The 13,584-nt window shown below is 44.4% G+C and overlaps 2 protein-coding genes across 5 annotated transcripts in view; one reads left to right on the forward strand and one right to left on the reverse strand.

The window, feature by feature from the left end:
- The window catches only part of LOC144721236 (uncharacterized), a 218,190-nt gene extending 217,787 nt beyond the window's left edge, over positions 1-403 (reverse strand). For 3 of the 4 annotated variants that reach the window (XM_078598690.1, XM_078598691.1, XM_078598688.1), the window contains exon 1: positions 340-403. The gene's annotated coding sequence lies outside the window, so the exon portion shown is untranslated. Of the gene's footprint in view, positions 1-286 lie in introns of all 4 variants that reach the window. The other variant, XM_078598689.1, reaches the window with a different exon arrangement.
- Positions 404-6,677: 6,274 nt separating this feature from the next.
- LOC144721237 (protein DENND6B-like) overlaps positions 6,678-13,584 on the forward strand; it is a 43,997-nt gene continuing 37,090 nt past the window's right edge. Inside the window, exons 1-4 of the mRNA XM_078598692.1 lie at positions 6,678-7,196; positions 8,585-8,623; positions 8,740-8,782; positions 10,112-10,227. Coding sequence (XP_078454818.1) covers positions 6,963-7,196; positions 8,585-8,623; positions 8,740-8,782; positions 10,112-10,227 — 432 coding nt within the window. The 5' untranslated portion in view covers positions 6,678-6,962. The remainder of the gene's footprint in view (positions 7,197-8,584; positions 8,624-8,739; positions 8,783-10,111; positions 10,228-13,584) is intronic.

Genomic DNA, 13,584 nt, shown 5'->3' on the forward strand with positions numbered 1-13,584 from the left:
CTGCTCTTACTACTACAACTGATGATGATACTGCTTTCTCTACTGCTGTGATCACCGGCAACATCGCTGCTGTCACGGACACCGCCGCCGCTGCTACTGCTGCTGCCACTGCTTCAGCACCCACAGCTCTCCCCCCCCACACACAGCCCTCATGCAAGTGACCGCTTTGCGGGGCGAGTGAATGAATGAATGAGCGTAGGCGCGCACTGCTGCTGCCGTTGCCTTCCCCTTCTCTATTGCTGCTGCTGCTGTTGCTACTGCGGCTACCACTAACGACAGCCACTACCTGCTGCACGGCGATGCGGGTTGCTGCTGCTGCTGCTGTGCGCATTGACGAACCTCAGCACGAACATCGGCACGCGCCACCCGCGCCGCCTTCTCCTCCTCCACCGTCGCCTTCTGTGCGTGACGCACCGGCGGCTGCCGCTTTATATAGACTCCGAGCCGCGCTCCCATTGGCCCGCGCGCGGAGCCAACTCTCATTGGCTCACGCGCGTCTAGGGGGCGGGGTCTATGCTTCGCCTCTCCTCGGCTCGTGGTGGGGCGTGGTGCAGCTGAACGCTGATTGGCTCCGGTGTGTGTGTGTAGTGGATGTCGACCAGCTGATCGATAATTTCTTTTTTTTTCATTTCATTTATTTGGTAATAGCCCTGTGAGCCATTCGGCTCTTGAATCGGGTGCAACCGCAACGAATAAAAATATGAACAAGAAAACATCTTAAAGGTATCTATGCGTAAACAGAAAAATCCAGGAAAAAACTGCAAAGTCTTCCTGAAAAAAAAGCACCGTGCACCAACGCTGTGCAAAAATACCAGTGGGATGCAAGTCAAACAACAACAACAACCACAAGACAACTTAGATTAAGGCCATCAGTCTAACTCCGTACTACAACAAACAAACATGGCCAAACCAAAAAACTTTTCGAAATCACCAAAATAAAGCCATACGCAATGTAACAGTGATCATAGGAACTGTGACCGAAATTTCACAATAAACGACATAAACAAGATGTACTCCAAACCCTGCAGCCATAGCTGGCTGCATGAGTCACTCCAGAACAGCAGGAGCATCAGCAGGAGTATAAAAAATTCAAATGCACCTTTAAAGATCAGCACACTATTGTGTGTAGTGAGCGTGGTTCAGCTAATCGCTAATTGGCTCCTTGTGTGTAGTGGATGTAGGTCAGCTGATCGCTCATTGGCTCGTTGTGTGTAGTGGATAGAGACCAGTTGATCGCTCATTGGCTCCCGTGTGTGCAGGGGGCATGGTACATCTGCTTCTCATTGGCTCCTTGTGTGTAGTGCATATAGACCAGCTGATCGCTCATTGGCTCGTTGTGTGTAGTGGATGTAGACCAGCTTGATCGCCCATTGGCTCCTTCTGTGTAGTGGGCATGACCCAGCTGATCCCTCATTGGTTTCCGTGTGTGCAGTGAGCATGGTCCATCTGATCTCTCATTCGCGCCTTGTTTGTAGTGGATGTGGACCAGCTGATCACTCATTGGTAAGCAGGGACGAGCTGAACTATCATTGGCTCCTTGTGTGTAGTGAGGATAGTCAGCTAATCACTCATTGGCTCCCTGTGTATAGTGAAAGTGGACCCACTGAAGTAGGCTTCGGCAAGGTAAGGTAATTGTACCCTTTTACAGGGTAAAAGGGTAAAGGTAAAGGGTAAAGGTGTCGACATGCCAAGGGGTAAGGGTAAAGGGTAGGGTAAAATTTAGGCTCGTTGCTTTTTACCTTTTACCTTACCTGCTAAAGGGTAAAAGGTAGGGTAGAGTGATTGTATTGTAGTAAGGTAAAAGGTAGGGTAAAGGTAGGCTCGTTGTTTTTACACTTTTACCTTACCTTTCCGAGGCCTACACTGAAGTCTCATTGGCTCCTTGTGTGCAGTGAGCGTGATCAGCTAATCGCTCATTGGCTCTCGTCTGTGTAGTGGGCGTGGTTAAGCTGACCTTTCATTGGCTCATGTGTGTGTGGTGGGTGTGGCCTTGTCTATCATTGGTTCTTGTTTCTAGTGGGTGTCATCCAGCCGAACTCTCATTGGCTTCTTGTGTGTAAGCGCATGGCCCAGTTGATCTTATTGGCTCCTGAGGACGGCTGCTTGCGTTGTGGCCGAAACGTCGTGAGAATTATTTTATTATGTTTTATTTTTTATTATTTTATTATTTCCATTCTACGTGACTTTACCGAAAGAACCAAGAAGGTGGTGTATACTCTTAGGTTTTGTCGGTAAAGTCACGTAGGTAAGAATAAACAATAAACATGAATAATAAAAGGATAGAAATAATAGTAGAAATAAAATAATAAATCACGACGTTTCGGGCGCAACACCAGCGTCCGTCATCAGGTGGGACAACCACAGCAAGAAACAAATTGCTGATCGCTGTGTTTGGTGGTGGAAGGTGGATGACACTCGTTTTACTCACGCAATATGAACCACACAATCAAAGTTGAATCTATACTCTTAGGTTTTTTCGGTAAAGTCACGTAGAGAGGTGTTGACATGTGATCTCGCCTGATGTCGTGGCCTGCCCACTTCAATTGTTTCTTGCTGTGGTTGTCCCACCTGATGACGGACGCTTGTGTTGCGCCCGAAACGTCGTGATTTATTATTTTATTTCAATTATTATTTATATCATTTTATTATTTATTATTATTTTTATTTTTACCTACGTGACTTTACCGGAAAAACCTAAGAGTGTGAATCCTTGCAGTCACGAAAGCTTCAAATATAGATATTGCGGTGTAGCCAAGCAGATCTCTGTTGGCTTATTTTGTGTTCGGTATAACCTGGTTGTTCTCTCATTGGCTACTGTGTGTAGTGGGCGTGGATCAGCTGACATCTCATTGACTCCTTGTGTGCGTGTGTGAGAATCAGAATCTGTATTTAGACGGATTCCTCCAGTCTAAATTTCACCTTAAAATAAAGGTGAAAAAAGTTTTCACCATAAAACAAAGGTGAAATTTCCTACAGTCTAAAATTCACCTTAAAATAAAGGTGAAAAAAGTTTTCACCTTGAAGCAAAGGTGAAATTTCCTCCAGTCTAAATTTCACCTTAAAATAAAGGTGAAAAAAGTTTTCACCTTGAAGCAAAGGTGAAATTTCCTCCAGTCTAAATTTCACCTTAAAATAAAGGTTAAAAAAAGGGTTTCACCATAAAACAAACGTGAAATTTAGACTGGAGGAATCCGATGAGCTATGAAGCTCTTTTTCACACACGTGGAGTTTGGGCGGGTTAGTCGTGGACATGGCCCAGCTGCTCTCTTAATGACTCTTGCGTGTCGTGAGCGTGGCACAGATGATGAACAATTGGCGTGTCTGTCGATGGCTGATCGCTTGAGTCTCGTGCAGTCTCTCTCAGTGTAAACATTGCATCGTCACTTGCCCCAAGCTCTTTCAAAAGACGAGTTTACTTTATTCAAACTTTCAAAGTGCTCTTTGTTTGCTGGTCGTTTGACGTTTTGGACCTATGCTCCGCAATTGTGTTAAGAAAAACAACACGTGTGCGTGTAGTGTCATAATTATCTGTATCCACATTATAGTACATCAGAATAGAGTGTTTATACTGGAGGAAACCAATGAGCTAATAAGCTTTTTATCACAGATATCTCCAGTTAGGGCGAGTGCATTACATGCAGTGTAATTGTGTAGATTTGTGCATTCACAGTGCACGCATATAACGTGCACGCAATGCAATTGGGCGAACTGTATTAATATGCAAGCAATATGCATTACGTTGTGCATAGCTACATTCTGGGCAAATGTCTTATGTCGTGTCATTGGGATGTGCATTGCATGCAGTGCATTCGTGTATAGCTGTGCATGTGTGTGCATGCAGTTTAATATGTAATTATAATCAGTGACGTTTCGGGTAATGACCCTTCTCCCTAACAGCGTCGTTGAGTGAAACGTTGCCTATTTTTACTCTTAAGGCCACAGTGTTGTTGTCGAACGTGTTGAAGGATTTTTTTGGTTGTTGTTGCTGCATTATTTGTATTTTTGCACCACTGCCAACGCATCCTCACCGACGCGTGTGTTGTTTGTATGACAGTTGCAGCGCAAGATAGGGACATTTCGCCCTGATTAAAATAAAATTTAAGTGTGTCCTGTTGCACAGTGGTGCGGCACTCATTCTCACCACCGTTGCGTGGCGCTGTGTGCCCTCGTCTCAGCCACTCACAAGCCTCTTGTCTCCCATACCCTGCTGCTCCCCCCCCCTCCCACTTGCCCGGGCCACTGCAGCGACAACATCACAGATCATCTCATCCTCATCTCGCCCGTTAAGCCTCCATCCCTCCTCCTCGCTCCTCGTCGCTAGCTCGCTCGCTCGCCACCGTTAAACGTCGTCTTACCAGCAACGCGTCGTCGTTGTAAGTCAATATTATATTCTTGCCTTCACCATCGCTTGTGTTAACATCGTTCAGAAGGAATGTCGCTTCGGCTATGAGCTGGAACGAATAACAGCAAAGCGCGTTCTATTTTTAGCGGCTATTTATAGCTTTGTCGTTTTAAAACATTGCTTTATTATTATGATGATTAACGCTACGACAACGAGTGGTGCGGAGTGTTGTAGTACCTATAGTCTGCGTGCGCCTATTTAAACGAATGCGACAAGCGAGGCTTCAATCTGCGATGGCAGGCGACAGCGTTGAAGCCCGTGTTGTTTAGGTGGGGCATAGTGACGCCACATCGCTGTGTTCGTAGCAAGCGGTGAGCTGACAAGTCATCGTAATTGTATCGTAGCAGCAGTGATCGTGACAGCGTCGTTATCCTCATTATTTGAATAGGCGTCAGCGTAAAGTCATTACATACAGTAGCCGTGGTCATATTACAATAATTATTATATTGCAGTATTCATTATCGGAGTGTGCCACTATCGATAACAATAATCAGATTAGTATAGTTACAGTGATCAGCTGATAATAATTTACAATATGAATTGTGATAATACATATCTGATAATGTCATATCGCCGATAAATTAGCTTCATTATTCATCGTCTTCGTTATCATCAAGGATATTATTACAGTAGTCAATAGTCACCAATATAGCATAATCATTATTATTTACATGCATCTATAGCAACATCACTGGGGTAGTTGTTGCAGAGGCAATTATTAGTGAGCCGTCAGTCTACCATTGCTGTAGCACTATCAGTGCTGAAGTAGTACCGGTATAGTTGTAGAGTGATAAGGCTGTCATTACTCTATCACTACCAGTGCTGTAGTAGTAGCGGTGTAGTTGTAGAGAGTGAGTAGGCTGTCATTACTCTAGCACTACCAGTGCTGTAGTAGTAGTGGTGTAGTTGTAGAGTGAGTAGGCTGTCATTACTCTAGCACTACCAGTGCTGTAATAGTAGCGGTGTAGTTGTAGAGTGAGTAGGCTGTCATTACTCTAGCACTACCAGTGCTGTAGTAGTAGCGGTGTAGTTGTAGAGTGAGTAGACTGTCATTACTCTATCACTACCAGTGCTGGAGTAGTAGCGGTGTAGTTGTAGAGAGTGAGTAGGCTGTCATTACTCTAGCACTGCCAGTGCTGTAGTAGTAGCGGTGTAGTTGTAGAGAGTGAGTAGGCTGTCATTACTCTAGCACTGCCAGTGCTGTAGTAGTAGCGGTGTAGTTGTAGAGAGTGAGTAGACTGTCATTACTCTAGCACTGCCAGTGCAGTAGTAGTAGCGGTGTAGTTGTAGAGAGTGAGTCGGCTGTCATTACTCTATCACTACCAGTGCTGTACTAGTAGCGGTGTAATTGTAGAGAGTGAGTAGGCTGTCATTACTCTAGCACTACCAGTGCTGTAGTAGTAGCGGTGTAGTTGTAGAGAGTGAGTAGACTGTCATTACTCGAGCACTACCAGTGCTGTAGTAGTAGCGGTGTAGTTGTAGAGTGAGTAGACTGTCATTACTCTAGCACTACCAGTGCTGTACTAGTAGCGGTGTAGTTGTAGAGAGTGAGTAGGCTGGCATTACTCTAGCACTACCAGTGCTGTAGTAGTAGCGGTGTAGTTGTAGAGAGTGAGTAGACTGTCATTACTCGAGCACTACCAGTGCTGTAGTAGTAGCGGTGTAGTTGTAGAGTGAGTAGACTGTCATTACTCTAGCACTACCAGTGCTGTACTAGTAGCGGTGTAGTTGTAGAGAGTGAGTAGGCTGGCATTACTCTAACACTACCAGTGCTGTAGTAGTAGCGGTGTAGTTGTAGAGAGTGAGTAGGCTGGCATTACTCTAACACTACCAGTGCTGTAGTAGTAGCGGTGTAGTTGTAGAGAGTGATTAGGCTGTCATTACTCGATCACTACCAGTGCTGTAGTAGTAGCGGTGTAGTTGTAGAGAGTGAGTAGGCTGTCATTACTCTAGCACTACCAGTGCTGTAATAGTAGCGGTGTAGTTGTAGAGTGAGTAGGCTGTCATTACTCTAGCACTACCAGTGCTGTAGTAGTAGCGGTGTAGTTGTAGAGAGTGAGTAGGCTGTCATTACTCGAGCACTACCAGTGCTGTAGTAGTAGCGGTGTAGTTGTAGAGAGTGAATAGACTGTCATTACTCAAGCACTACCAGTGCTGTAGTAGTAGCGGTGTAGTTGTAGAGAGTGAGTAGACTGTCATTACTCGAGCACTACCAGTGCTGGAGTAGTAGCGGTGTAGTTGTAGAGAGTGAGTCGGCTGTCATTACTCTAGCACTGCCAGTGCTGTAGTAGTAGCGGTGTAGTTGTAGAGAGTGAGTAGGCTGTCATTACTCGAGCACTACCAGTGCTGGAGTAGTAGCGGTGTAGTTGTAGAGAGTGAGTAGACTGTCATTACTCGAGCACTACCAGTGCTGTAGTAGTAGCGGTGTAGTTGTAGAGAGTGAGTAGGCTGTCATTACTCTAGCACTACCAGTGCTGTAGTAGTAGCGGTGTAGTTGTAGAGAGTGAGTAGGCTGTCACTACTCTAGCACTACCAGTGCTTGGAGGCGAGCGTGTGGACCATGGCGCGCCTCAGTAACTTCAGCACCTGGGAGCTGTCCAGTGAGGGGGCAGGGCGCGCCGGGAGCCCTCAGGGCGCCTGCGAGACACGCTTCTCAGTGCCCGGGGGGCGCCCGTGTAGCCCCGAGGGCATCGAGGGCTCGCAGCCCAGCCCCTGGCCGTGGGAGAGATTCACGTCGTGGTTGCACAGCATCTGCGTGGTGACGTTTGACTTGGAGCTCGGGCAAGCCATAGAGGTGAGGGTGCATCGCTTGCATCGTGATCATTTGGTCAATACACTTTTTCTGGCATAAGGTATTCCAACGGGTTTAAGGTAATTTTGGGGTGCTGATTCCAAATCTGGCATCAGTTTTTGTCTATCACATCAGGTTTTTGAGATATCAAATATTGCATTTTTAAAAAAAACTGCAGAAGAAAAATATTAAATAAATGTGGATATCTACATAAAATGATATTATAAACACACTATCCTAAAAATACAGCACCATATTTTAACACTAAAGTAGTCACTGACTCGCAACAAATTGCAATCATAAGTGACAGAGTTAATTTCGGGTAAAATCAATGAAAATGGGGTATGCCAATAACATAAAAATGAGATATGATAGAGCAAATCTGAGATCAGATTTGGAATCAGCACCCTGAAATTAGTCTAAGACAGCTGCAAAAGTCCAGGCCAGAAAAAAATGTTTTTTTGTTGACCTGTGTTATTAGTGATTCGCTGTCGCCACCACCACCGTCATGGACACACGCTATTCCTCTCAGAATCATTATCGTTGGTGTGCCATCATCACATTCATCATTGAAACAATTACTACGAGCCTACTTCCTTTGTTTAGAACGGGTTTGTTGTCCTTCCCCCGCACCTCCGAAAGAAGTTCAACATGCATACTTTCACCATCATCATGATTGGTACAACATCACCACGAGAATAACTGATACACCGTCACCACTATCTTCATCATCATTACTAACTAAACCATCACCAGTCATCGTTGATACATAATCATAGTTGATACACAACTACTGTGGCACCACTGTTATCTGCACTTTTGCAACAATCATCTGTGTTATCATCATTATTCTTGGTATGATCATCTTCATGATTATATCACTGTCACCAAAAGCCGTTCACTTAATTCGCCGTTGCCATTGCACCTATCACCGGTGTTATTATTGTTATTGCCATGTTTATGACGAGTGATCACCATCATCGCCACCACAATTATTGACACACTTACTACTTTCACATTTAAAATAACAGTTGCAGCTCTCACCTGTGTTGTCAGTGTTGCCTGTACCAAGAACATGATGAATGACACTCACATCGCACACGCTCACACAGTGATTTCAACATCCGGCATCACCTTAATCACCACTCATCAGTGAAACTCGCAAGGGAGGGGTGTCCATAGGTTCATTGTTAGCTTGGGAGTTGTCATGCTTTCTTCCGAATACATATTTTAGTGTAACTTAATAATGTTGTTTTAAATGTGATGTGTGTAAACAGCATCAAGTGTGTTAAACATCAAGGGGTTTCCAATGATTCTGTTTAGCTCTGTAGATATGTAAACGAAACCTTTCCGTAAGCTTTACTACCTTAATTACATTTTCCTCTTTTCAGCTCATCTATCCACCACATGCCAAGCTCACCGAAAAAGAGGTGGGTGCATTTGTTATAAGCTTACACAATTCGTTTTTATATTTATAACACTATTGTCCATGCCGCAGCACAGTATTTTTTAAAGAACACGTGCGATTACTTTGTATCTGACGCAGAAAATGAACGTCTGCTACCTGGCCTTCCCGGACTCCAACTCAGGTAGAATTCACAAGTGATGAGGGCCACACACGCGCAAGTAGGGTGCCTTAGTTAGTAAACACTGCTCGACTCCTCAACCAGGCAACTACGTACAGACATCAGAGAAGTGGGATCCGCCTGTTGGCACAAGATTACGGGACCTTTTTCCACGAAATATTTGCATAGAAATCAAGTGTCTTCATTTTATTTTAAAGAGGAGACAAAACTAACTTTCAAATGCAAGTTGGTGATGTTACGTTGACTGTGGTGCACACGCACGACCAAAAAATCTAACATTCATCAACGACACTGCCTTTAAATAAAAACATATAGAATCGGCGACGTTTCAGGCAATGGCCCTTCTGCATAGCACATAAGAGAGCGATGAAGAAGGAACATTTTCCTAAACGTCACCGGCTATATATTTTATATTTTAAGGCCGCGTTGTTGTTAAATATTGCATTGAGTTATTGTATCTTTTAAAATTATAGTCACAGCCAATAATCATACACATTTAACCATGGATTAATTCAGGTACTGGTACAGGCGACTGAACGTTCTGTTACCTCTGAGGGACTCCTCTTGTACAGGTACAAACATCTTATCCTATATAGATTAATAGCGCGCCTTATCCCAAGATGCTTTACAGCAATTATAGAATTGTACGTAAGATGATAGAGGTTGAGATACAGAGTGGGGTTAAGGAAAGTGGTGGTGTAGTTATGGTGACAGGAGAACAGGCGGGAGCAGCCAAGGAGTGGTTGTGGTCCGGCTGGTCGTAGCTGCAGTCACGGGGAGGGAGGATTGGCTTTTAGGCAGGTGAGTGAAGATGATGTCAGGTGCAGTGGGAGTTTGTTCCAGTGCACGGCAGCAAGAAGGGGAAAGAAACGAAAGCGTGACTGGGATAATGGGATTTTTTGCTGATTGATTGGGTAAAGTCACGTAGGTAAAAACATAATAATATAATAATAAATTTAAAAAAAACTAAATTAAATCACGACGTTTCGGAAGCAACACAAGCTTCCGTCATCAGGTGTAACTGCTCCAGTAAAATGACTTCACACGCTACAGTAATTTTACTGGAGCAGTTACACCTGATGACGGAGGCTTGTGTTGCTTCCAAAACGTCGTAATTTAATTGAGTTATTTTCATTTATTATTGTTTTATTTCATTATTATTATTATTTTACCTACGTGACTTTACCGAAAAAAACCTTGCAGTCACGAAAGCTTCAAATCTAGAATGCTCGATTGGGAGTGCGGATAGTGAAAGTATCAGATTCTTCACGGCTTCGGACGAGAGGAGTTTCACAGCGGTAACAACAGGAGGCATTGTGTTTTCTAACGCAGGTTGCCACGGCGACACGCAATTCAGCTTCCGATTCCGGAGGTCGGCTTGCTGGAAGGCGTCGCCACGCAACGCGCACGGACGGCCAGACGAGCAGCACCTGCCTACGCTGCTTCAGGTACGAGGGTCCTCAACTCGGCACGTCGTTTTATCGTCGGTCTTCACACACCGACGATGAACGTGATCACCCATTGACTTGCACTCACTCATCTCATCGAACTCATTCATCCCTGGCAGGTGAGAAGGAGTTGACGCCGAGCTAAGGCGTGAGCGTGGACTTCATCACATCTTCAACACTTCAGGGAATTACTCCGTTCAGGCGATGCCCTGAACCCCTTCTGTCCGCTCCTTTGATCCTCTTTTCCATCCGTTCTGGAACTTTCCCGACTCTCCACCAATCCCCCTTTTGTTTCTCCAAACGGTCCCCCAACAAACTCCTCAGTTTGTATTGAGTTGTTTCAAATTGACCGTGACGACCAAACAGATTTTCAATGTTTCGATTTAAATCTTTCGTGACTGCAGGGATTCATCTTCTTGGTTCTTTCAGTAAAGTCACGTAGAAGCGAAAGAATAAAATAATACAAATAAAACCTGAGGACGGCTGCTTGCGTTGTGGCCGAAACGTCGTGAGAATTGTATTTTATTCTGTTTTATTTTTATTATTTTATTATTTCCCTTCTACGTTACTTTACCGAAAGAACCAAGAAGAAGATTTTGGATGTTTCTCCACCTTCCCATCAGATTGTGCACCCGACGTTGGCACCCTCTGTGATAGCTCCTCGCCAATGAGAGTCGAGCACGCTATTTGAACTCAGAAGCCGGTAGACGCGGTGATGATTATTTAGTAATTCATTAAAAGGGTTCATCTCTCGGCGTCACTTAACACAGGTACTGGACCACGGTCTCCACGAAGCTCACTCGGCACTCCTCGCCACTCTTTACACTCATTCTCTGATGCGATCATTCACGGCCTTGCACCGGCCTATCTCGTGGAACTCGTACTTCATGCAGCTCATCTCGGGAGCTACGATCACCCGACTCCCATCATCAAACCCTTCCGGCTTCTATTGTTTGCGGGGTTGGCATTATATAGGCTCTGAACAATTTATTCTAGATTTGAAGCTTTCGTGACTGCAAGGATTCATACTCTTAGGTTTTTTCAGTAAAGTCACGTAGGTAAAAAATAAAATTAAAATTAATAAAAGTAATAATAGAAATAAAATAATACATCACTTACTTTTTTAAAAAAATTAAAATTAAAATTAATAAAAGTAATAATAGAAATAAAAGAAATAATAAAACATTTACGTTTATTAAATAAAAAATAACATTTTAATTAATAAAAGTAATAATAGAAATAAAATAAAATAATAAATCACTTACTTTTATTAATTAGCTTTTTTACCTACGTGACTTTACTGAAAAAACCTAAGAGTCTGAACAATGTAGTCATGCCCTCCTTCGTCTGGTGTTAAATTAGTCCTCAAATAAGGCTTCTTCAGGAATAATTCTTATTCAGCACGGACTTACGAGACTGATTCAGCGCTTAGTGCATAATTGACACATGCCCTGCGATAATGTGTGAGGAACGGGGTCCCACTATAAGTTACCTTGGAGTGGCTTTTTGACTCAAGACATGAGGGACAACATTGGAATTGTTTAACAAGCACACATAACAAAAACACTTTCCATGTTCGTCATCAACACTGCCTTGTTAGAGGTACCACGATCTCCACAATGCCTTATTCTGAGGCCGAATCTAAATCGCTCTGTCGCGTTAAGTCGGTGTCAATGACGACAGAGCGATTGACTGATGACAGTCAGAGACTACACGTCATGGCGTGGCACTATAAAGACCTGAAGAGAGCTGACATGCAAAATTGAAAGATGAACACTTTTCCACGTCAGCAGTTTTGTTTTTTAGTTCAGCATTCACGCCAGCTCTTTTTTTTGCTTGCAATGTGATTTCTGCACCGTTGACAAAGTCACCCGAAATGCACAGAGCTCGGAAGCCGAGGAGGGTTGAAGCGTGGATTGTGCTCGCATGAGCGCCCGCTACGCACAACAGGCATTACAGGGTGCGGTGAAGCAGCTGCCGGCTTGTTCAGTGCCGGATTATACTGGTAGGAACGAAGTGGACCAGACCACCAATAGATGAATGTGTCCGTCCGTCCGTCCGACTGTCCGTCTGTCCGACAAGATGGCCGCCCGCTCCCCCTGCGATCCGTGAACTAAATGAACTAAACAAGATGGCCGTCGCATCCGGCGCAGCCAATGACATCGCCTGTTGCAATCCTTGCTCTGTGGGCGCGCGAGTCAGTGGGGAGGGGGGTGTGGACGTCATCGCTCACACCCCATGCACAAATCATTTTCTTTTTAACTCCTCTATACCCGGTCGATATCCCTGTACCGGTATTAGTATTATTCCTACCAGCCCACCCCGCAGGGTCCTGTTCCTCGTAGCAAAAGTTGCTACACAGGTAGTAGCTACTACTACAGATGTAGTAGCTACTACACAAGTAGCTACTACACGTGTAGTAGCTACATATGTAGTAGCTACGGGCCCCCCACATTCAAGGGCTCCGCACTAAATGCTTTCAAGCTATCAATTCCAGTTAAGTGATTCTGCACTTGCTCTATTACTATAGTACTATACTGCCTTCAACTTTTACGATCGACTGGATGTTTAAGGTTAGCGATTTGTCGTATTACCTGGCTGTGTAGCAAATTAAAAAATACAATTACTTTACTATGCAAGTAAAACATTTGTGTTTTAATATTTACGTGTTTTTTATTTAATTTAGGGCCCCTTTATAACATATGCTACAGGCCTCGCACTATTCTTTGGGTCTTTCGGTAAAGTCACGTAGATAGGTTAAAATAAAATAACCAAAAAAACTACGACGTTTCGATCGCAACACAAGCGGTCGTCATCAAGAAGAGGGGGGTGACCTTCTAAAGACAACTGCTTATAAAGGTTTAAAATTGGCGTAGCCAATGCTAATGTAATTGGTGGGCAGCGACTGCGACGGTGGTGGGTTTTCCACCAATCAAAGGGCTGCCAGGTAAAAATTTGCATGTTAATGTGAGAGATTAGCATGTTCATGGGAGATCGCCTAGGTGGCGATGTTAACGTGAGAGATTAGCGTGTTCATGGGAGATGGCCGAGGTGGCGATGTTAATGTGAGAGATTAGCGTGTTCATGGGAGATGGCCGAGGTTGCGATGTTAATGTGAGAGATTAGCGTGTTCATGGGAGATGACCGAGGTGGCTGTGATAATGTGAGAGATTAGCGTGTTCATGGGAGATGGCCGAGGTGGCGATGTTAATGTGAGAGATTAGCGTGTTAATGGGAGATGGCTGAGGTGGCGATGTTAATGTGAGAGATTAGCGTGTTCATGGGAAATCGCCGAGCAGCTACGTCGAGCTCGGCGAGCAAGGTAACTGTGTTGGTGTGAGAAATTTAACCTGTTAA

This window comes from Lampetra planeri, chromosome 11 (assembly GCF_965212315.1).
Source record: "Lampetra planeri chromosome 11, kcLamPlan1.2.h2, whole genome shotgun sequence".
In the NCBI taxonomy this organism is placed as follows: domain Eukaryota; kingdom Metazoa; phylum Chordata; class Hyperoartia; order Petromyzontiformes; family Petromyzontidae; genus Lampetra; species Lampetra planeri.